Here is a 24,100-nt window from a genome sequence, read left to right on the forward strand (position 1 = left end):
AATGACATTTTTTAAAAAAAGATAAATTAGACTTCATCAAAATTTAAAACTTCTGTGCATTAAGGGACATTATCAAGAGTGAAAAGACAGCTCACAGAAAGGGAGCAAGTTTCTGCAAATCATGTATCTAACAAGCATTTAATATCCAGTTTATATAAAGAACTCCTACAACTCATCACCAGACAACCCAATTAAAATGGGTGGGGGGGCACTTCCCTGGTGGCACAGTGGTTAAGAATCCGCCTGCCAATGCAGGGGACACGGGTTCGAGCCCTGGTCTGGGAAGATCCCACATGCCGCGGAGCAACTAAGCCCGTGCGCCACAACTACTGAGCTTGTGCGCCCCACAACTACTGAAGCCCGTGCGCCTAGAGCCTGTGCTCCACAAAGAAGAGTAGCCCTTGCTCGTGCAACTAGAGAAAGCCCACGCGCAGCAATGAAGACCCAACGCAGCCAAAATAAATAAATAAATTAAGTAATTAATTTTTTAAAAAAATGGGTGAGAATTCCCTGGCGGTCCAGTGGTTAAGACTCTACACTTTCACTGCCGAGGGCACGAGTTCAGTCCCTGGGTGGGGAACTAAGACCCCCCAAGCCACGTGGTGTGGCCAAAAAAAAAAAAAAAGGGTAAAGGATTTGCATAGACATTTTGCCAAGGAAGACATACAAATAGCTAATAAGCACATGAAAATATGCTCAACATCATTAGTCATTAAAGAAATGTAAATCAAAACTACTATTGCTTCACACCCCCTAGAATAGCTATTATTTTTAAAAAATGGAAGATAATAAGGGTTGACAAGGATGTTGCTATGGATCCAATTGTGTCTCTCCCCCATCCCTAATTCATAGTTGAAGCCATAGCTCCCAATGTAACTGTATTTGGATATAGGCTGAGGGAATTTTTGGTAAATATTTATTTATTTATTTGGTTGTGTCAGGTCTTAGTTGTGGCACTCAGGATCTTCGTTGCGGCATGCAGGATCTTTCATTGTGGCTCGCAGGCTCAGTAGTTGCAGAGCGCAGGCTTAGTTGTCCCACAGCCTGTGGGATCTTAGTTACCCGACCAGGGATCGAACCTGTGTCCTCTGCATTGGAAGGCAGATTCTTAACCACTGGACCACCAGGGAAGTCCCATAAGGGACTTAAAGTCAAATGAGGTAATAAGGATGGGACCCTTATCCAATAGATTTGGTGCCCTTTTAAGAAGAGGAAGAGAAACTCTACTCAGTGCTCCCTGGTGAGTAGAAGGAAATCCAAAAAAGAGGGGATATATGTATATGTATAGCTGATTCACTTTGCTGTACAGCAGAAACTAACACAACATTGTAAAGCAACTATACTCCAATAAAAATTAATTAAAAAAAAACATAAAGAGGAAGAGAGACCAGAGTTCTCTTTCACTTTCTCTCCCTAAGTTCATGCACCAAAGAAAGGACATAGCCGGAAAGTGGTTATCTACAAGCCAGACAGAGAGCTCTCACCAGAAGGCAAATTTGCCAGAACTTTGATCTTGGACTTTGCAACCTACAGACCTGTGAGTCATACATTTCTGTTGTTGAAGTTGCCGAGTTTGTGGTATTTTGTTATAGCAGCCTGAGCGGACTAATACAGATGTAGAGAAATTAGAGTGCATTGCTAGTGAGAATGCAAAATAGTGCACTGCTGTGGAAGACAATTTGGCAATTCCTCAAAAAGCTAAAATTTAACATGTGATCCAGCAATTCCACTTCTAGGTATTTACCCAAAGGAACTGAAAGACGAGTCTCAAAGAGATATTTGTACACATCATGTGCATTGCAGCAGTAGTCACGATAGCCAAAAGATGGAAAAAAAACAAGCATCCATCAGCAGGTGAATGCATAAACACAATGCGGAATGTACATACAATGGAATATTATTCAGCGAAAAAAGGAATGAAATTCTGATATGTGCTACAGTATGGATGAACCTTTAAAACCTTGTGCTAATGAAGTCAGTCAGACACAAAAGGACACATATTGTATGATTCCACTTATATGAGGTACCTAGAATAGGCAAACTCATAGAGACAGGAAGTAGAACAGAAGTTACCAGGGGCAGGAGGGAGGAAGAAGTGGGGAGTTACTGTTTAATGGGTAGAATTTCTGTTTGGGATGATGAAAAATTTTTAGAAATAGTTGGTGATGGTTATACTATGTTTGAGTGCACTTGATGTCACCAAATTGTACCCTTAAAGTGGTAAATTTTATGTCATGTGTATTTTATCGCCATTTTCAAAAACTTGTAAAAAACAAAAACAAACAACAACAAAAGCATGGGAAACAACCCAAGTGTCCTTCAACAGGTGAATGAATAAGAAAACTGTGGTACCTCCATGTGATGAAATGGATAAAATGGAACAAACTATTCACACACATGATAACTTGGATTAATCACAGAGGTATTATGTTAAATTAAAGAAGCCAGTCTTAGGCTTCCCTGGTGGCGCAGTGGTTGAGAATCTGCCTGCCAATGCAGGGGACACAGGTTCGAGCCCTGGTCCGGGAAGATCCCACATGCCACGGAGCAACTAAGCCTGTGCGCCACAACTACTGAGCCTGCGCTCTAGAGCCCACGAGCCACAACTACTGAGCCCATGTGCCACAACTACTGAAGCCCGCGCACCTAGAGCCCATGCTCTGCAACAAGAGAAGCCACTGCAATGAGAAGCCCGTGCACCGCAACAAAGAGTAGCCCCCGCTCGCCGCAGCTAGAGAAAGCCCGTGCGCAGCAATGAAGACCCAACGCAGCCAAGAATAAATAAATTAAATAAATAAATTTATTTAAAAAAAAAAACCCAGTCTTGAAAGGTGACATACTGTATGACTCCATTATATGACATTCTTGAAAAGACAACACTGTGCGGATGGAGAACAAGTCAGTGGTCCTCAGGGATTAGAGGCGGGGGAAAGAGAGAGCGCGGGGGAGGTTTTGGGGGCAATGGATTGTGGTGATGATTACACTAATCTGTATATACATTAAGATTCATAAAACTATTCACCGAGATGTTTTAAAAAGTTGAGTTCATTGTATGATAATTTTTAAAGAAATGAGTGACTCAGATCAAGTGACCTGTCCAAGGTCACATGACTCCTCGGTGGTGGGCTGGGATGTGGACCCAGGTTTATCTCCTTCCAAGGTTGCCTCCTCTCCACCGGCCCAGGCTGCCTCTCCAAGGGCTAGTGTGAGGGAAACACGAGATAATGGAGTGAAAGCCCTTTGTAAATGGTTAAGGGCTACACAAATGTCAGGCCTCCTTATCAATCAGGGAACATGGCTGTTCCTCCAAGCCCCAACTTAATGAACAGCATTATTATTATTGATTTGTACATTCAACTCTGACCTTCAATATATTAAGAACTGAGCTTCTAAAAAAACAAAGCAAACAAACAAAAAACAACAGGTGGCATCTTCACTCCTTCCCTAAATGTCATGTCTCTAGAAGAGAAAAGAGCTTAAAAGAGGAATATCTGCCCACAGTTTAAAATAAAAAGACTGCCTACTCTGGGTCATGGATGACAGCATTGCAGGGTGGGCAGGCCTCTGCAAGTGTGAGGTGGAAACATCATCACCAAAGACCAAGAGAGGGTGAGCTGAATCCCCTGGGTGTAGGTAGGGGGAGGGTTCAGTGTCAACTGTGGGCCCAGGGAAGAGCACACTAGTTTTTGCGTCAGACCAACCTCAATTAAAAATTTGTCTCTGCCATGATTCCCTACAGTGAGAACTTACACAGTCATTTAAGCTCTCTGAGTCTCATTTTCTTGATGTGTAACATGGTCCAGAGCAGCACTAATCTCAAAAATAGATTTTATTTTTGTGAAGATTAAGCGGATGGTAAAGTTCCCATCTATGGCTGGCACATCATTAACAGTCAATGAATAATAAATAGTCATAAAAATAAACATCAGCAATAATTACCAAGCTCTTAGACTTATATATAAAAAGATAACACAAAAATAATTTCAAAGCAAACCACAACTATTACAGGAATCAGAAAAAAATACATCTACACCATTGGTTTAAGACTATTTCCCAGTAGACCACCAAACCCTGATCAGACAGTTGGCTTGGTAGGCATGAACAAAATAAATGAAAGAGCAGTTTATTTGTTCATTCCTTTGTTTTTTTATTCAACTAGTGAAGGCACTGTGGTAGGTGCTGGGGATTCAGGGGTGAATAGGACAGGTGAGGTTTTTGTTCTCCTGGAAGTTCAGAACCAGGTAAACAAGTGATCACATAAGAGACCAAGACAATGTAGATCACTAAGTGCTGCGCGGACAATAAAATGGGTTGATGTGATAGAGTGAATGGGGTGGCAGGGAAGTCCTCCTTGGGGAGGTGACAATTAAGGTGAGTTCTGAGACCTGGAGAAGCCAGCCATGCAGAAATGTGGGAGAGCCCCAGGCAAAGGCCAATGGCCAGGTGATGACTCCCAGAGGTGGGGGGAGGGATGGAGCTCTGCGAATACCAGAGGGAATGACATTCTTAGATGACCTCGGGAAGGAAGCCAGGGGTCAGCTCACCTGGGGATGAGGTGCTCTGGGTAAGAAGTTTCAATTTTAGTTATAAGTTCAATGGGCGGCCAAGGAAGAGCTCTTTAAACTTAGTTAGACGATGCATATATTTAAAGCAGACTAAGATCTCCAAACAGAGGTTAGCTGTGTCAATGGGCTGTTACTAGTCGAAGCCTATTGGCCAAGGCTGCTTCTTCTGCAGAGAGTAGGGGTGGGCACTGCCTACTTTTGCTTCAGTGAGGCTCCAGTTTTAGGTTTCCAAGATGAAGCCCCTTTAGGAGTCAACGTATTATTTACTTGGATATATTAACGCCCTCAATCCCTTTACAGTCCATTCTTGCTTGCCTAGGATCCTCTTTTTCTCTGTCTGTCCGTCAGTAATCCCAGCTCTTATCTCTTCGATGTTAATTTCAGCAGGTAATCTAATTTTCTTTATTTCTCACTTTTCATCCCTAGGTATACCATTTTTATTCTTCCGCCTATTTGATTTTTTTTTGGCCGTGCCACGAGGCTTGTGGTATCTTGGTTGCCCCACCAGGGATCGAACCTGCGCCCCCTGCAGTGGAAGCATGGAGTCTTAACCACTGATCTCCAGGGAAGTCCCTCTTATGCCTATTTTAAAAATGAGGATGCTAGGCTCAGAACCTTGTTCAGAGTCACCTCGTGTGTTGGTAGCAGAGCCAGGATTTTAACCTAAACTCATTTGACCCCTCACCATGGGAAGACAGTGGGGATCAAGAAGGCTTTAGGGAGAAACCTGAGTAGGAGTGTGAAAACACACAGATAATGCTGTATACTCAGGAGGACAGGGATATAACGAAGTAAGATATAATGACAGCAGAGGAGGTGCTTGGAAACTCAGGTAAAGCAAGAGAGAGAGAAGGGCTCCAGAGCTTTACATCTTTATAGCAACACACGGTGGGTAAGTAATGAAGAGTGAAGTTGTCAGTGTGACACAAGCGGCTAAACGCAGTCTCAGTTGTCTCCAAGATGCCCTGGGATGGGAGTGGAGACAAGGAGCCCAGAAACTGACTTTGTTTAAAAGCAAAGATCTGATAGAAGCAGCGATTAGGTAGATCAGATGAGATTGTGTATATGAGAGTATGATGGAAGTGGTGAATTGTGAGGCTCATCCTTCAAGAGCTTGAGTCACTGATCTTGGTAAGTGGAGCCTTCCAGAGTCTGAAGACAATTTAGCATCTTAGGGGGGGATTCTTTTTTCCTTAGTTTAAATGTGAGAGAAAACATAGCAAGAATAAATGAAACATTTATTTATGTGGGTTATAAACGACCCACAGTGTAATCTGCCTAAGTGCAATCTCATTTTTGCATGTTGTATATATTTTTTACTGAGGTATATTGTAGATTTCTTATATTGTTGCGATCACAATGCCCATGATAATTCTATTTCCTTTTGGCATCATATAATAAATGCTTTCCTGTGTTTCTTATCAGTTGGCACAATTAAAGAAAATATTCTACCCCATCGAAGTCTCATCGTGTAATTATTATTCCACTTGATTAGTGTTAGAGCATTTCTATATGTTTATACCTTTTGGGCAATTGTATTTTTAAGAAGTTCTAAAATTCAGTGATGGGAATTCCCTGATGGTCCAGTGGTTGGGATTCCGCCCTTCCACTGCAGGGGGCACGGGTTTGATCCCTGGTGGGGGAACTAAGATCCCTCATGCCAAGTGGCACGGCCAAAAAAAAGAAAAAGGAAAAAGAAAAGAAATTGATCAAATATGGGACAAAAACAAAGGAGAGAAAAGACAGGCAAAGGACTCTTAGAAGAGTGTTCTGTTGGCTGAGGAAATGAGTGAAAAATGTCAGATGACATTATAATAAAATGATGGGCTTTTTAGGAATGTTTTGAGAATGAAAAGGAAATGGTGTGGGCCTACCCGTTAGGGACAGGAGGAGATAATGATGAGCGTTGAAAACCAAAGACCTGGCCGATTGTTGTAGCAGAGTGGATACGGAGAGAATGTTGGAGAGCTCACAGCACCACAGGGCATGTTGGGGAATCAATCAGGCTCAGGAAATGGGTGGCAACTGGGACCACGGCCAAAATGATGCCACAAAACTAGTCTGGGGAGGTGTTGGCTATTGAGGCTGTTAAACACCGGATGCCACCACCCATTTGGCCGTCTGCACTGGGACTTGGGTGCTACCCACAGCCGTAAGGGATGGCAGGTTGAGTATCTCTGATGGAGGTTAGCAACCCTACCTTGCTCCAGCTACACAGAAACTGGAGGAGGCAGGATTCGGCATGCTCAACGTCTACGATGGGAAGTGAACTCTGCATCCTTCAAGGTGGGGCTTTCTCAACTAGTGGAGGGGGCATCAGACCAAATTAAAGACTCGTTTCAGGTTGTAGCAAGGAGACTAATGACAGCATGACCAGTCAAGGAACTGCAGTTGTTTCAGAGAAAAATGAAGAAGGCCTGGGCTCTGTCAGTGGCGGTGGGAATGGAGAAGAGGGTACAGACTGTAGTGAGAGTACAACAGCAGAGTGAATAGAGTTTAATGACTACTTAGATGCAGAGGCGGAGAGGAGAATATCTAAAATGCCTTTGAATGCCTATGGCTTCATGAATTGGATGAGTGGCAGTGCCATTAACCAGGCTAAGTCATCCAGGAGGAGGGGTATGCTTTGCGAAAATGACAGGTCAGTCATTTTTGACAGGCTGAGTTTGAAGTGTCCAAGAGACGCACAGCCAGGGAGAGACAATGGACACATTTGGGTGCCGTGTTCCTAGACAGTAACTATGCAGTGGGGTGCTGGTAAATGACTAACAACAGGCTCTCCGGAGAAAAGAAATTCTGATTTGTAGCATTTCTCAATTCTGTGGTGTAAATACAACCACTATGGTCAATTTCTAGGTATCAACACAAGGTTACTAAGAGTGGATTTGCGGGACTTCCCTGGTGGCACAGTGGTTAAGACTGTGCTCTCAATGCAGGGGGCCCAGGTTCGATCCCTGGTTGGGGAACTAGACCCCACATGCATGCTGCAACCAAGGAGCCCACGTGCCTCAACTAAGGAGCCCGCCAGCCGCAATTAAGACCCGGCGCAACCAAATAAATAAATGTTAAAATAAATAAATAAAATATTAAAGTTAAAAATGAAAACATTGGAAAAAAAAGAGTGGATTTGGGAAGAGATGCACACAATCAGTTGTCAAGAGGCCACCTGGGGGTCCACTATGGTGACTATGGGTGAGGCTGAGGTCTCCCAGACAGAGCAGAACCCGGAGAACAGAATCTTCAGGGACGGACTGAAGAAGAGGGGCTGCCGGAAGGAATCTAAGAGAGAATGGGCAAGTCAAGATCAAGCCCAGATCTGGGCCCTGTCAAGCTCTCCAGAGGTAGCTTCCACCACTCATTCATTTTAAGCAAATCTGCTAGAAGCTATTTGAGGGAAAAGACTTTGTCTACTTCAGCTGTGTCCTCTAGGTTTGGAACACAGTAAGCGCTCAATTAATTCCACTAATATCTTAGGGAAGAATTATGTCCACCAGTTTCATGAGGCAACACAAGAATAACTGAATTGTGTTACAAGGAGACATTTTGGCTCAATGTAAGAAAAACCTCCTAGCAAGTCTTGCAGACGTAGACACCTTGTTTGGTCTGCTCCATACCACTCCCATTCTTCTGGGAACTGTCACTCTACCTTTCAACTCTGAGGTTCTCAAGACCGTCACTATTTTCTAAGTGAATCTACCGATTAGTCCAGGTGTCGGCACCTGACACAGCTGGGATTTTTGGAATCAGGACTTGGAGTAAGTCCCTCTCTTGTGGCAGAAACTGGGAGAAGAGGTGGCAGAAGAGGTGTCAGCATCCAGGATTTTCCTGCCATATATGACGCTAGTTTCAGGGATTCCCTGGCGGTCCAGTGGTTAGGACTCCGCGCTTCCACTACGGAGGGCAAAGGTTTGATCCCTGGTCAGGGAAGTAAGATCCCGCAAGCCGAACAGCACAGCCAGAAAAAAAAAAAACAAAAAAAACCAAAGCTACTTTCTGCGAAACAGAGGCAGGGAGAATCCCAGCAGCAATGCCCCAGTTCTATTCATTCATTCTTAGGTCCAGCTAGTTCTCTGTCCCTTTCTCTTATTACAGGACATAGCCCCATAGCCCTCTCATAAATGTCCCGTGCCTTAGAAGCTGGATTCGGGTACCCTGCAACCAAGGGTCCCAGTGAATACCCAAGCAGAACTCTCCAAACGTGTAATGCCACCTGTGTGAAAAATGCTGTGCTCTTCACCGCTCAAGTATTCATGCAGTTTGAATGGCCACTCGAAAAGGGTTTAAAGGAACGGATTTCTGCCGAGGGTGGAAGCTCTAAAGTAACAGCGACGGCAGCAGCCACCTCTCCGTAAGCACTTGCTCTGTGTGGTGGCAAAGTGGGGAAGCTGCGCTCGATCCAGGTTTGAATTCGAAGTCCTTAATTACTAAGCTAGAGGTTCTCAAACTTTTTAGTCTCAGGATCCCTTTATGATCTTAAAAGTTGAAGACCCCAAAGAGATTTGGTGTGGGTTATAGCTATTTACTACAATGGAAATCAGACCGAGAAATTTAAAAGATTTTAAAAGAACAAAAACCCATCACATGTTAACGTAAATATCTTTATTAAAAGTAACTATTTTTCAAAACAAAAAATTAGAAGAGTGGCATTGTTTTACATTTTTGCAAATCTCTTTTATATCCGACTTAGTAGAAGACAGCTGGATTCTCACCTCTGCTTCTTCATTCAATACGTTGCTTTGGTTGAAGGATATAAAGAAAAGCTGGCCTCGTACAGTCATGCAGTCGGAAAGGGAACTTTGTGAACCTCCTGAAAGGGTTTCTGGTACCCTCGGAAGTCCTCAGCCCATACTTTGAGAACCACTGCAGTACACTAACCTGCCTCTCAGTTAAAGACTATATAGCCATTGAATTAGTATTAGACCTGGCAGTTCTTTCCATGGCCAAGGCATTTTAAACAAACTGCAAAGGGTGGTGGTGGGGAAGGAAACTTGAATTCTCCTGTTAACTCAATTTTAAATGACATCGATTTCCAACTTGAGTTCATAGATTACTCCTTTGGCAGCCAAGATTACTTATTAGATTTCTTCAAGTTTACTTTTCTAAACTAAGAAGAGAAAGCGACATGTCATACACAAAGTTAACATTTGTATAGTGTTCTTAACAGTTCACAAAGCCTCTTTCTGTGCCCACGTGACGCCATTTAGTCCTCAGCAGCCACTTTACAGAGGAAGAGCTCGGAGCAGAGAGGCGACTTGCCCAAGACTGCCATCAGTAGCCGGGCTGTGGACCAGGCTTCCTCGTGACCAAGAGACGCGCTCGCAGGACAACTCTGCTCTGGCTCTAACGAACAAACATCTCACTTTCAAAAGCTGGCTTTCCAACCTAGAAAGAGGGGTCCCTTTATGTTCACTTTTTTCACATACACAAGAGGCGGCATCTGTTCTAGAATCCAACTGGATTTTATTTGACACAGAATACAATATGGGTGCAGGAATAGCAAACTGAAAAGACAAAGCAGAAAAAACACGGTTCTATCTAATTTATAATTAAGTAACAGGAGGGCAAGTCATTAAATGGCTAATGAAACAGTTAGGCTTGATGGAAGAATTCTCTTTTTCTAGTGCCCATATCTGAAAGACAAGGTAAATTATTTAATTAATTCCTTAGTAATTTCCTGTTTGAGACTATAAAACCTGCTTAAATATATCCGCAAACTCGGTTAAAACTTTGAAAAGAAGTAAGTGACCACAAGTGTGTGCCAAGACCGGGTTACGACCCTGGTCTCTGCCCCTTTCATCTTACCGGCCCCTGTAACATCTTACTTATCACCCCCTTCTTATGACGGTCCCGCCCCACCACGGACTCAGCTGCACCCGCCTGACTCCTTCCAGTTACCAGGCAGATGCCCGGCAGTAACCGGGAGGCGAGAGGGAGAAGTCAGGGCCGGTGGTTGTTAAAGGGAGCTCCACCTGTTTGCCCCAAGCAGTGGCTCAGACAGCATGAACTCTTGGCCTCCCCTACCTGTGGCGGCCTCTTCACCTCAACTCCAGTCCTCAGGCAAGTTTAGGGTAAGGCAAATACAGAAACCAGTAACTGAACAGCCTTCAATTTCAAAATCTATCACCAGTTCCAATTATAGCCCTGAGTCCACTCAGCACTGCAGAAAGAGAACTGTGGAGAGAAACTAGGTATGGAGATCAGGTCCTTTCTGATTTCCCCAGAAGCCAAAAGTTGGCTCTAGCAAGATTATAAACAAGGGCAGTTAATTTCTTCCACATATAAATGGATTTTTCTTTTTTTTAAAAAATATTTATTTATTTATTCACTCATCTGCATCAGGTCTTAGTTGCGGCACACAGTGTCTTCATTGCCGCGTGCAGAATCTTTACTTGTGGCACGCAAACTCTTAGTTGCGGCATGCGGGATCTAGTTCCCTGACCAGGGATCAAACCCAGGCCCCCTGCATTGGTAGCGTGGAGTCTTAGCCACTGGACCACCAGGGAAGTCCCTCAATGGATTTCTTGAACACAAAATCCTTCATTATTATCTTACTTAATAATCTTTTTTTTTTTTAAATAATAATTTGTGTGGGTTTTTTTTGTCTGTGTTGGGTCTTCGTTTCTGTGCAAGGGCTTTCTCTAGTTGCGGCGAGCGGGGGCCACTCTTCATCGCGGTGCGCGGGCCTCTCACTGTCGCAGCCTCTCGTTGCGGAGCACAGGTTCCAGACGCACAGGCTCAGTAGTTGTGGCTCACGGGCCCAGTTGCTCCGCGGCATGTGGGATCTTCCCAGACCAGGGCTCGAACCCGTGTCCCCTGCATTGGCAGGCAGATTCTCAACCACTGTGCCACCAGGGAAGTCCCTTAATAATCTTTTGTTGTGGTTCTTTGTGGGCAGTTCACCTCTGATTAAAATACTTTGTTATATGGATGGAAACCAGGGCACTAGAACCCTGCATCACTGCTTCCATCATCCTGAAGGGCTACTAGATTCTTTAAGCACTTCACGTAAGAAATTCACTTACATATTGTCTAAAAAAGTCCTCACAGGGTAGAGCTCCAGTGTGTGTTAGCGGGCTGGAGAATAACACGGAAGTTGTCCATCAGATTAAAGCATGCTGAAATTTGCTTCTTATGAATTTGTTTTCCCAGTGCACTGATAACCATGGCCAGGCAGTCACCAGCTGGATACAGTGACAGTGTCAAAGCCCAACAGGAGGGTTCTTTACACCCCCCACTTCTTAGGGTCAGCCCCAGGCACATGTAATGGGCTACGTGAGACAGTTTTGGTCCAAGACGGAACCTGGAGCCTGCCCCAGGGCAGAGCCAATTACAAAGGCCTCTTGAGAACTTACAATAGTGCTTCTGCCTTGACATGTATTACCTGTCATGGCTCCACTCAGAATGCAAGCTCCCCAAGGACAGGGAAGGACTGTCTCATACATTTTTATATCTTACACATTACTTAGCATATACTTTGCTGAAAGGAATGTGATGGTATGAAGATATTGAGTATTTGGCAGGTTTCTTAAAAAATGAACATGCATCTCACAAGACTTTCAAAATTCTTTACCAAAATAAATAATCAAGTCTAAAAAACAAAATAACTGTACCAATAAGTGATTTGTAAACATTTCACAAACTAAAGAACCCTATTTATTGGTTTTTAAACATAAGAATATTCTGCTAGTCAAAACTCATATTTAAGTAAAAATCTCCCTTTTCATTAAAAATTTGATCAAGAAAATGACTGAAAATTCAACAGATAAAAGAGCGGTTCGCACAAAAATATAATAGGCATAAAATATATAAAAAGTAGCCCAATTTCACTGAAAATTTTTAAAAATGCAATTGAGTACTAATTTTCACCTGTCAGTAGCTAAGATGGAAAAGTTTGATACCAGAACACTGGCAAGAAATGGAGAATGGAGCCTCCTGCTTCACTGTTTGTAGGGACTGTGAATTAGTACATATTCTTGGGAAAGGAAAATCTGACACTATCAAAAATAAAAACATACATACTCTTTAATCAGAAATTCCTCTTTTAGGAATTACTACTACAGATATAAAAAATTCTACATGTATATCCAAATACATTCAAGTACATATACGGGGACACTCGGGAAAGCCGCTAAGAAGCTGCTGCTGACGGTCACCTCCAGGAAAGAGATGAGAACAAGGTGAGACTCATCTTTTGTGGAATACTCTTTGACCACTTGAACTTTTGAAAATTTACATGTCATGTTTTATTTACATACTACTAACAGCCACGACAATAATGATTTAGTTGAGATAGCCATAAACGCTGTATCAGAATTAATCAGCATGAGATAAACCAATGAAACATGATAGGTGGATATAATTCTAGCCCAAAGCAAAGACACTTGACATTAGTTAGCCCCTGGAGCCTTATTACTGATGTGATTTTGGAAATATTTAATAGTTTGCAAATTCTCATATTTTCTACTTTCATAGAACCTGGATAGTTGGGAAACTCTAGGCTGCAAGCTTCTAATCTGGATTCACCTATGCATTTTCCACATAGATGAGTCCTTGTCTAACTAACCAAAAGCTAGTTTATGAAAACAACGCATGTTCCATGTCTCCATCTTCTAAGACTGTGCACCCTCCAGCTTGACGTGAGTCCAAGAATGATACTGACCACAAAGCCCAACCTTAAAATGTCAAAACATCCAGAGACACCTACTTTTGGAATTCCCACTCTCTGTTGTCCAACGGACACACCTGCCGTGTTTTGAGCCAGCGGGAGATGCAGTGGAAGTGAAAAGCATGCTGGAAGAAAAGATACATTTTATTAAAAATAATTCTGTGAAGGCTCAGCTCTCTCATGACAATACATCTCAAGGCAGTGGGGTAGTTACACACAGGGGCTGGAGAAGAGCGATGGAAGGCAACACACAATGGGAGACAAGAGGTCAACAACGGGTTACACCTTGGTTAGGTACGAGGCTAAGTCCAGTGAAACATGTCAGAAACGTCATTCCTACAAAAGGAAGAATGCATTTAGGAAGCATGGCGGTGTTCTAGCAGTGAGCTCTCTTTCCCTAAGGGAAGATGGAGCGGGGCTTCCTGGTCCTATGCGGCCTGTAGGGGAGGCTTACTCTACTGGGACTCACGCAGGGAGGCCCTTGATCACACTCTGATCACACTCGGATTTCAAACATTCCCCCTTCTTGGTCCCCAGCTGCCCTCCCCCCCCTGGAGAAGGGAACCCCAGGAGCAGAGGCATCTACTCAGTGCGGGGAGTGCACCACCCCTGCCACCCACCCAGAGCTGAGAGGGGCACTTCCCCGACCTTCCACACCCAGCTCAACTCTTTCCGAAGGACTTGATTTCCCGATTTGTTTATAGGTGTATTGATATGACAACAGCCTGGTACTCAATGAGCCTTTAGTGGGTGAGAGACTGTGTCTTAAAAAGGAATGAGATAAAAAATTAGGGTAAAAGGAAGTATTACGATGGGCACACTGCACGCAAACAGCTGAAAGAGCGTCGAAGGGCTTATTCCATGATCAAGACAGGAAGTAAGAGGGCAAAAGTACCAAGACTACTGGGAACTGACAGGGAGCGAGGAGTTGGCCTTCGGATATGGGGAGAAGGAAAGCCTGTGTGCAGTTTTTTGGTACGAGTTAATGACGTGCAGACGCTAACCACAGCACCTCTGCAATGGATGTTTATCCTCCGCCCCTGCTCGTGTGAGCAGCGAACTTGGACGGAACAACAAGAGTCCCCTCACCTGAGCCATGATGGGTCGGCTGAGTGGGGACAGGGGAGAAGTGCTGACACCCCAACACACCATGAAAGCTTTGGCAGGCTTGGCTTAATAACAGCCCTTAACTCTGGTCAGCGTGTCCCCCCAAACATACATGGAACTTAAGAATCATAATGTGGATTATCATCTGTGAATTGTCTTTGCACAAAGACAGAAAGAGAATTCAGTGACAAACACTAGAGTCCGCGGCTAGTGCACTGGGGCTACTCAACAGGACAGACTCTCCCAGAGCAGTGGCCCCTTGCAAGACCCCTTTCCTCCTGATGCTCACACAACTCATTATTTCTGAAAAAGAGAAAAAACAAAATTTCCGAAAGGCAGAAAGCGGAGGCATTTTTCTCAATCCCCAGGCGGTGGGGACAGGCTCACGTAAGGGCGTTCAGGACACCCTTCTCCACCTCCCAGCTGCCCCGTTAGGCACCTTGCAGCAGTACAGGGTCCTGTACTCCCCAGCCACCTCCGAAGACGGAGGGAAAGACGGGCTGCAAATGAGGCTGCAGGGCTGGTGACAGCACCCCTGAACGTCCCTGTTCCCAGCTTTCTTCCTGTTAACCACCCAAGGCATATTAACGAGCACACTGAGCAGTCTCAGAACACACTTCCTGGCGCTTCACACTTTGCAGGCGGTCTGCAAACATCCACTACCTCACTGGAGCCTCCAGCAACCCAGGCGAGCAAGCATGACGGCTAGTATTATCTTCATTTTACAGACAGGAAACTGAAACCCAGAAGAGTTAAGTGACTTGCCTAATTCATAGAGCAGGTTAGTAGAAGACCCAGCACTAGAACCTGGGACTAGTCCAAAGGTTTCAGGCACACCTGCTGGCTCTTCTTGGTGGCAGGCTCTCTGAGCTTGACTCTCCCGAGCTGAATTTAAGGAGAAGCTCACTCCTTTTCCTTCCACCACAAAGTGACAAGGTTCTTAGTATACGCCTGGATGCCAGGGAGAGCAAAGGGACCGATAAGCTTTATTCTTTATCCCCATAAATGATAAACACTGTCCCTTGGCCAGGGGCTACTGTGAAACTGTCGAAGGGCCCCAACAGCAGGGAGAAGGCGCCCCACAAGGTGTGGGCTGGGAGGAGAGCCTCAACCCGAGGGAGAAAAGTACTGATAGCTCTCTCTTCAGGAACTACAGCCACCCTAAATTTTATTTATTTATATTTATCAACAAAGACACTTACTGCGTGCAGGAGGTGTTCTAAGCAGTTTTTTTTTTTTTTGAGCAGAGAAAGGTTTACTGCAGGGGCATGCAAGGAGATAGGTGGCTCATGTCCCAAAACACCCCCAACTCCTCTAAGCACTTTTTAACATAAAATCACCTCATTGTAATTGTGACACTATGCAATCTACTATCAGCTCCATTTCATACGAGGCTTAGAGAGGCCAATACCTTGCCCAAAGTCACCTAGCAAGTAAGTCCCAGAGACAGGGAATGATGGTCTGACTCCAGAGTCTGACTTCTTAGGCCTGTGTCATGCTGGGAGCCCTCTGTCCCCTGGGCACAGGACGCCCGGACAGGACAATTTTAGCTCCTATGACGGGGACTACATGTCTATAAGGATGAATTTTTAACACGTGCTGGAAATAACATATTTGATGCCTATTATCCTTCACAGCTGTCACTCCCTGGAAGGCTGTACATTCAGTCCAGAGATGCTGTACAAAACATTTCTGGCATGAGCCACATTAAAAAAAAACCCCAAATCCTAACTTAGTACATTTGCCACACCTAAAACACACACACACACACGGACACTCAATTTATTCACCTTAGTTCTACAAGACACCTAGCCTTTTAAAAACGTGTTACGAAAGTAAAGATTTCCACTAACAGAATATTCCAAAGACTGTGCCATAGGCTTTGAAGGCAATTCCCAAAGATGAATCCCCAAAATGTTGCTGACAAAAGTTGGTACACTTTATAATTAAGACAAACTATTGTCTCTGCAATAATTAATAATTTTTACCCTATAACAGGTGAACAGTACAATGCTTTTGAATCTTTTTTTTTTTTTTTAAATATTTGTGTACCTTTTGGGAGGAAAGTGGGCTAGTCATTTTTTTCCTAGTTAGTTTCAAGACTGGCAAAGCAGGAAAAGCGGTACTATGTTTACAAGCCATGCTGATAGGGAAAGATGTTTCCTTACGTTACAGACTCCCCACGCAACGGTGCACTCTTCGGAAGTAGCAGACGCCTGGTTGGCTTGACACTCTATGCCTGTGGGAACAAGAGCAACAACCTTTTCACCTACAGCTGCCCTACCTGCACGATGACACGATGACGCGACTGGGGGTGGGGGTTGGTGGTGATGGCATAAACATGAACAAAATCTCAAGTGGTTAATTAGTCATAATTGTTTTTTAATGAATGTGGAAAGGGGTGAAGAACAGAGAAGCCAGAGATATGACTTAACAGCATGCTTTGCAATGAATCCCTCCCCTTGTTGAAAAACAGAGTAACGAAGGAAAGAGCACTTTTTAACTCTGAACATAACCTGACTTGTCCAAATGACAGTGATTCCTCCTAATCTGGTAAATTTAGTAAATTCTTAAAGCCACCTCATAACTCTTACTGTTCGGAGAACTGGCATCTCTATTCTTGGTGAATGCTTCCTCTCAGGCCCTTACGACACCCAGGTTTGCCACATGCTCTAGTCCCTAAAGGAGTCAGGCAGACATATGGAGCTGGGACAGAGCAAGTAAAAGGGGGTGAAGAGGCCTGTGGCGAAGTGCCGTGTACGCTCTGCATGAGGACGTCAAAACTCAAGTCCTTAAAACACCGTCAACACAGCAGATCTGTGAGGCCAACGGGTTAGAGGAGACTCGGGGCTACCACTTAGCGACACTTATTGCCCCTGAGGTGATTCTCACTGGTGAATGGAGCAAATTACTGCAAATGTATCCAAATATCAATTTCACAGAGGGGGAAGGGAGGGAACTTAAATAGAATAAAAAATCTGACTGAGATCCAGAAAGGATGAGTAAAGCTCTATTGGGGATAAATATTCAACGAACAAGAATTACTAATGTGTAATTTGCTTTCTCTGAAGGTGGTAACTAAATGGAGTCTCCCTTCTGAAGAACAAAAAGCTTCAGGAAAGACTATTTAATAGGAGACAATTACTTCAAACTTCCATAGGCGGAAAATAGTAAGATTGTACGAAAGTAATGCTGAGATGTTAACGCATACATTTGGTCTTAGGGGAAGAGATATACCATAATGCTTTTTCCCCCACCCTTCAAAAATATGAAAGGCAAAGGATCTGAAATCACAGAAGTTGCTTATGCTACCCAGATTCACACTACAAAGAGAATAACTGGTTTTCCTTCTGATAAAAGTGGAGAATCTAGGGCCTATGCCATATATTCAAGAATGTATGGGGGCTGTGAATGCACCCGATTCAAAGAGATGGCAGAGAAGATAAAATCTGATGTCTTTCAAGTTGGATCCTCTCACTTAGATGAGGACTATGTATTAAGAAATTAGCTAAGCAAGAGGCACAATTATTATTATTTAAGTAAATAATGAAACTGTTTCAAGGTACATTATGTTTAAATTTTTCTAGGTCTACGTATTTTTAAGGGGCTGTTGTTCTATGCCTAGCGCAAAGTAGGCTCTCAGTACCTGAATAAGCAAACAAAAAACACTTCTATAAATAGAGAGAATGGGGGTCAAATATACATTTATTCTTATCAGAAAACTCCTAACAAAGAACAAAAATATATTGTACAGCACAGGGAATATAGCAAATATTTTATAATAACTTTAAAGGGAGTATAATCTATAAAAGCATTCAATCACTATGTTGTACACCTGAAATTAATATAATATTGTAAATCAACTATAATAATAAGAAGATCAGAAATAGGATTGCAATACAGAACGTCAGATAAAAGGGGATAAGGCATGAAAAATTACTAAATACAAGTGTAAAATGTTCTCAAAGATAAAATGTTTTCAAGCTTTTGGTCCAGAGGCTGAGCATTGGGGTTTAGTCGTTTGTTTAAACAGGGGAAGGAACTGTTCTCTGTCAGCCTAGAGAAGACAAAAGAGCAGCACACAACAGGTTCCTATCAGACCCCTGCAAAGGCAGAAGTTTATTTCATGTGACTTATAAAGCTTGAGGACTTTTATACTTCAATACAAGAGCATTACAACCAGAGGACTGCTAAGGAAGCAATGGCTTCTTCTTGGAAGTGAAGAGATTTCACACTTTGAAAATATTGATGGACCTGTGGTTTTAGGAAAAGACTAACTTACGGGCAGAGGCTGGGTCTAAGCCCTTCTGGATGCCCCCTTCATCTGGAACAAGATTACCTGAGGCAATGGAGAAAATTACACCTAGCAGATTGTGTTCTTTAAAAGAACCAAGAAATAGGGCAATGCAAAATAAGTATGAGCTATAGTAGGACAGATAGTATCAATCTGGATTCCAAAGAGGAAGTCTTCAGACCAAGAGTGCTTTGTAGGTGAGTTCAACTGGAGCCCAGCCATAATCACTCGTTTATTTACGGCTCTGTATACAATTATTCATTTAATGCCAGATCAGAATTTATTAGAAAATGGCCACTGCTAAATCAAGATTCTTATTTTCATCTTTAACAAAAGTGTCTTTTTACAAGCATCATAATTCATCTATTTTTGAAAGGAAGACAAGCCCAGTTGCAGCAACCAGATTTCTTTTTAGTGTCTGTAATAAACAGAAGGGTATGTTCCATAAGGGTAAAGACCTGATCTCAGGTCTTTTATCCTAGACCTTGCAAAATGCCCAGGATATAAATATTCATCAAATGAACATAAGACATGACTTGAAAATACTCTGTTTGTTATAGGAATTCAGTGTTCTACTTCTGCATCTGACATTTAAAATATATGATACAGCAGGTGGCTAACTAAAAGCCCACACTGACCCCTCAAGTGTTCAACACTAAGAGAAGACAGAATATCAGTGGCCTTTGTCTGTCACCATCTTCCCAAGAAGTGCATTCTCTTGCATCCAGAGAGACACACAATGACTTAAATACAGAGGTTAAAAACAAGTCAGGATTACAGAAAAGAGCCCCAAGAAAGTAAAATTTTCTCTGGGCACAACTCCTTGTGAAAACGCACAGCAAGGAATTGGCAAGCACGTAATCAAAAACCCCACCCTAGCACATTTAACACTGTGCATGTGTTTTTCTGTGATGGGTTCCTTCTCTCTACATTAAACATCATGGTAGCTGCTGATCTGCTTTGACTGTTGTGTGAAAAGGTAAACAGGGTCAAAACTCAAAGAAACCAAGGGCAGTAAACTACCAACACATGCCATGATTGTTGTCCCACACAAAATATTTGATTTGTGCTTTCCAAGTTGCAATGACCACAGACTAGTCTCCTATTTTGTGTTTTTATTATTCACTGAGCAAATATCTAGTGAGAACCTATTATAGTTTCTCACTAGATATAGTAGTATTAGAGTACGAGACACTATGCTAGATGCTAGGAACACATCAGTAAATAACATGGAATTATAAAGAACCAACTAAATTAAATGACTGCTACAAAGGAAACTATAGGATGTCTTGGAAATATTTAACAGAACTGTCATAGCTTGTGTTTGTGTGTATGTAAGTATGGTCAGGGAAAACATCTCTGAGCAAGTTCAAGGTGAGATCTGAAAACCAACTATGGGTTAGTTCTACATTGCCCAATAAAGTAGCCACTGGCCACACGTGAGAATTGAGCACTTGAAATGTGGCTAGTCTGAAATGAGATGCTCTGGAAGTGTGAAATACACTTTGAAGACTTAGTACAAAAAAAAAAAAAAAAAGTAAAATATTTCACTTTAAAATATTGATTACATGTTGAAATAAAAATATTTTGGATATAGTAGGATAAATAAAATACAAATCATCTGTTTCTTTTAACTTTGTTAATATGAGTACTAGAAAACTTTAAATTACGTTATTTGCTCACAACTGAGGCTTACATTTAGATTAGACAGTGCTGCATTAGACAAAGATAGGGGGAGAAGAGGTGAAGAACATTTCAGCAGAGGGAACAGGATATGTAAGGGCTCTAAACAAGAGCATGGACACTTGAAGAATGGAAAGAAAGTCAGAGGAGCCACCAGAGTAAGCAGGAGAGTGGCTCAAGATAAAGCTGAAGAGGCAGGTAAGTCATTTAAAAATTAAGTTATAATTTCAATTCTAGAAAGTTGCAATTTCTTTGCCCTATTCCTGATCTCAGTAACAAACCATTTTAGTACCTGGATGAACTAGTAACTGGATGAATAGTGACTGCCCCTGGTGTGATCAACATTCTTGCCCCTACTACGACAAGGATACTAAGTCCATCAACAGCTATAATCAAACCTACTATGTGTTGACCACTATGTGTAATGAAATATGTGGAAATTTAAATTAAATTTCTTTAGAGCAATTAACTGCCTATTTAGATGTCGGCAGTGATGTCCCCTTAACTACACTTGGGCTAACACTGAAAATCCATACTCAGGCTTCTTTTCTTCATAAATCCCCAGCAAAAACTAGTTCTAACAGAACATTTTAGCTTAAAGTTATTTTTCTTTCTTTCACTATTTTTGCCTTTGAGTCTGGTTACAAGATGGGAAACAGAGAGGATATAATCAATAGTACCTCTGTGTCCAAAATTCATTCTAAAGGTGGCCTTGCCATCTTTAGATTGAGTAGATTTATTCTGAGAGAGGGGTATGCCTGCAGGACATCATAAAAAACTACTTTATTTCAAACATACCAACGGACTAGATGCAGAAGACCCCAAGTGCTCTGACTGTACTTTATATCTCCTTGTGAAGAAGAAAACTGGTCACATCAGGATGGCCGCAATCTCTGTAACCTTCTCAACTTCCTCCCATCCTCCTCCAATTACTTACAAAGATCCATAATGTGGTTCCGGCAGATGGCACAGTTATCAACCACAATATCCCAGGCCCAGAGGGCTACCGCATTCCACTGCAAAGAGAAAAAGGGGGAACAATGCACTCTACTCTCCTTGTAACACAAGCATAGACACACATAGAACACACACACGACACTCTAGGATTTCATGCTGCAGTTATCATCTTTTTGGCCACAAGGACCACTAAACAAAAGAGCTTCTAGAGGTTACATTACTCTTATTTATTATATCAGAGAGCAAGAGTAAGCTACACGTACGCTCACCCATTCTCCAAACAGCTGAGTATATAAATACAGAAATGAATGTCATCTTTTAATTTTATTTTTTCCTACAGTTTAGTCAGCCATATCAATGCAAACAAATCAGGAATAATTTATAAGTGCCTGTTTTAGGTCTAATAATCACAAACTTGAATTACTGTGCAGGTTCTCCTGGCAGTTGCAGAAGAGCTCAGTTTCTGCATAAAAAAATATCTGCTTTTCAAGGCGACTTTGGAAGCAGGAATGGGGAGGTTGAAAACAAGGAACAGAATGAACTAAGATGATGATTGGATCATAAAACGGGTAATCGTGGGATAAGCTGGATAACTAAGTACCCAGTGTCAATAAACAGAACAAGGTCATCACTTAAATCTTACAAGATAACTGCACAACAAACTCTAAAATTCACTAGAATTTTGTTTAGTTCCTATCATCAAATAAACTGTTTTCAACTTTTACATGCTCAGACTGTTATATTCAGTTAAGATAATTTCCATAAGAGTTTATCTAAAAGTAGTATTTAAGTAACTCAACCCTCTGGCTTCTGCAATTATAAATATTCCCAAACTCCCTTTCATCCACGAATTTGGTGCTACTTCTCAAACCTTCATCTCTTTCAAGCCTAATTCTCAGTGTCTAGTAACTTCTTCAGCACTTTTCACCCTACAGCTTCAACTTGGAGGAAAAAAATCCTACTTCTATTCTTCAACATGGCTGCTGGCTGTAACTGAGCATGCAGGGCCCACAATGAAACGCCAAAAAGCACTAGGAAGGGGAATATTGTCAGGGTTTAGCCAGATGTTCCAGGAATAACGTCTTCCCTATTTCAGGTCTTCATTTTGTACAGATCTGTTTTATCTTAGGTGGGAATCGGCACTTTTCTCCCAAACTGCTGGCAAACAACTATAAGGCATTTCATGCAAAAAGACACGTCCCACATTTCTGCTTTCCCACTTTTACCAGGTCGTTCGCAACTATTACTCAACCCTCCCTAAATGACACAAGATTTGGGCTCGCATTTTCTTTTTAACAAATTCCACCATGTTTTTTTTTTTTTGGACAGCGGGATTCTGAATATGACCACAGGACTGGGGCGGCTGTGTGACAAACCAACAGACCTCTCAGAAGAGCCGAGAGTTACACTCGAGACACTTTAACTCGGCAGGGGCGAGGACCAGAGAGGGCTAATGGAGGCCTCGATTAGGCGAGGACCGGGTCGGGGTCCCTCAGAGGGACCCCAAGCTTCGGACAGGGGCGGGGCACGGAGATCGCCAGCCCGGGTCCTCAGAGGCCTCCAAAGCGGTAGGACCTTAGGTTCCCGGCTTTCGCCACACCGCCCCATCCTCCACCCACCGCAGCACTCCGACTCCCCCTTCCTCCCACCCCACCCTCTCCTTCCCCACCCCTCCACCACTCCAGTGACAGCTCAGGCGCTTGGCTCCTGCAGCCAAGCCGCAATCCCGCGTATCTCAATAAGCACCTCCGTGATTGGCCCCTCAGCCTCCTAACGAAACCAACACTGCCACTGACAGTGGGCGGCAGTCACGCCGATCAACCCTAAAACCCGCCCCCCGGCTTCCTTTCGTGGTACCCTGTCCCAGGAACGCCCTGAAGTGAAGCCCTTTCCTCCGCGCCTTGGTCATCCTCGGGCCTGCCAGCCAGATCCACGCCTCTCTAGCTTCCCTGAGGAAGGCGCTGGCGAGACCCAACCTTTTTCACTTCAAAGCGCTTCTTGCCCGCGCCGCTGTTCGTGCCGCTCGGGGTATCCACATCCATCGCTGCCGCCATTTTGGAAACACACGCTCCGTCGCCCGGCTACTGCGCCTGCGCGTCAGCGCACGCCTCGCTCCCCCTCCCGCCCCGGCACCTCCTCCCGCGCCCCACCCCTCACTGGCGCGCGAGGGGCAGGTCGGGGCGGAGCATGTGGCCACGCCTCTTAAAGGCGCTGGCGCCGTGCCCCCCCCAACCCCCACCTACCCAGCGTTGGCGGAGAGGAGGCGGTGGCCCGAGCGCCTGGGGCGGGGCAGGGCGGGGCCGCGCCGAAGTGAGCGAGCCGGGTGGAAACGTTCGAAAGGGCTCGTTTTCGTCGCCCTCCCCCGGGAAGCCCCCGGCCACACTCCCTCAGCTGGGGCGGCGGCTGCTTCCTCCGCTTGGGCCGCGACCTGCAGCACCGGCCCCGCCTCGCCTTCCCCGGCGCCGCGGAGCTCCCCGGCTCGCGGGTCCTTGTCGCGTTCTTCTGGGGAAGGGGCGAGGGTGGGCGTCCCGCCTCCCGCTGCCGAAACCCGAGACCTCACACTGGTCTTTCCAGATCCTGACCCGCTTACGAGCCCGGCCAGAGTTGCTACCCTCCCTGGGAGGCCTGAAGCACCGTTTGGTTTCCTAATTCCAATTCGAGAAATACTCAGGATTCGATGGGGAGGCTGGAGCCCCCGCCTCCAGTGTCCTCCGCAGGATCAAATTGAGCAGGCATTATGTAGCCCTGCCTTCACCTGCCCACCTGAAATAGGTGGAGGGAGGAGGCTTAGGAGACTGGGAGATGACAGCCACAGCCCACCCAAAATAC

At 43.9% G+C, this 24,100-nt stretch overlaps 1 protein-coding gene across 1 annotated transcript; it reads right to left on the reverse strand.

Moving 5' to 3' along the window:
• Window positions 1-10,003: 10,003 nt before the first annotated feature.
• On the reverse strand, window positions 10,004-23,356 carry RBX1 (ring-box 1). The gene is made up of 5 exons (XM_061204430.1): window positions 23,248-23,356; window positions 21,252-21,330; window positions 16,506-16,576; window positions 13,270-13,355; window positions 10,004-10,195 (listed from the first exon to the last, which is right to left on the reverse strand). Exons 1-5 carry the CDS (start codon window positions 23,323-23,325, stop codon window positions 10,183-10,185), a joined length of 327 nt encoding a protein of 108 aa, XP_061060413.1. The 5' UTR covers window positions 23,326-23,356; the 3' UTR covers window positions 10,004-10,182.
• Between the last annotated feature and the right edge of the window lie 744 nt (window positions 23,357-24,100).

This window comes from Eubalaena glacialis, chromosome 11 (genome assembly GCF_028564815.1).
Source record: "Eubalaena glacialis isolate mEubGla1 chromosome 11, mEubGla1.1.hap2.+ XY, whole genome shotgun sequence".
In the NCBI taxonomy this organism is placed as follows: domain Eukaryota; kingdom Metazoa; phylum Chordata; class Mammalia; order Artiodactyla; family Balaenidae; genus Eubalaena; species Eubalaena glacialis.

Coding starts and splice junctions, on each gene's coding strand:
- RBX1 (XM_061204430.1), bottom strand. CDS start 23,325: ATGGCGGCAGCGATGGATGTGGATACCCCGAGCGGCACGAACAGCGGC. Junction 21,331..23,247: donor AGCGCTTTGAAGTGAAAAAG/GTTGGGTCTCGC, acceptor TTCTCTTTGCAG/TGGAATGCGGTAGCCCTCTG. Junction 16,577..21,251: donor GAACCACATTATGGATCTTT/GTAAGTAATTGG, acceptor TTGTTCCCACAG/GCATAGAGTGTCAAGCCAAC.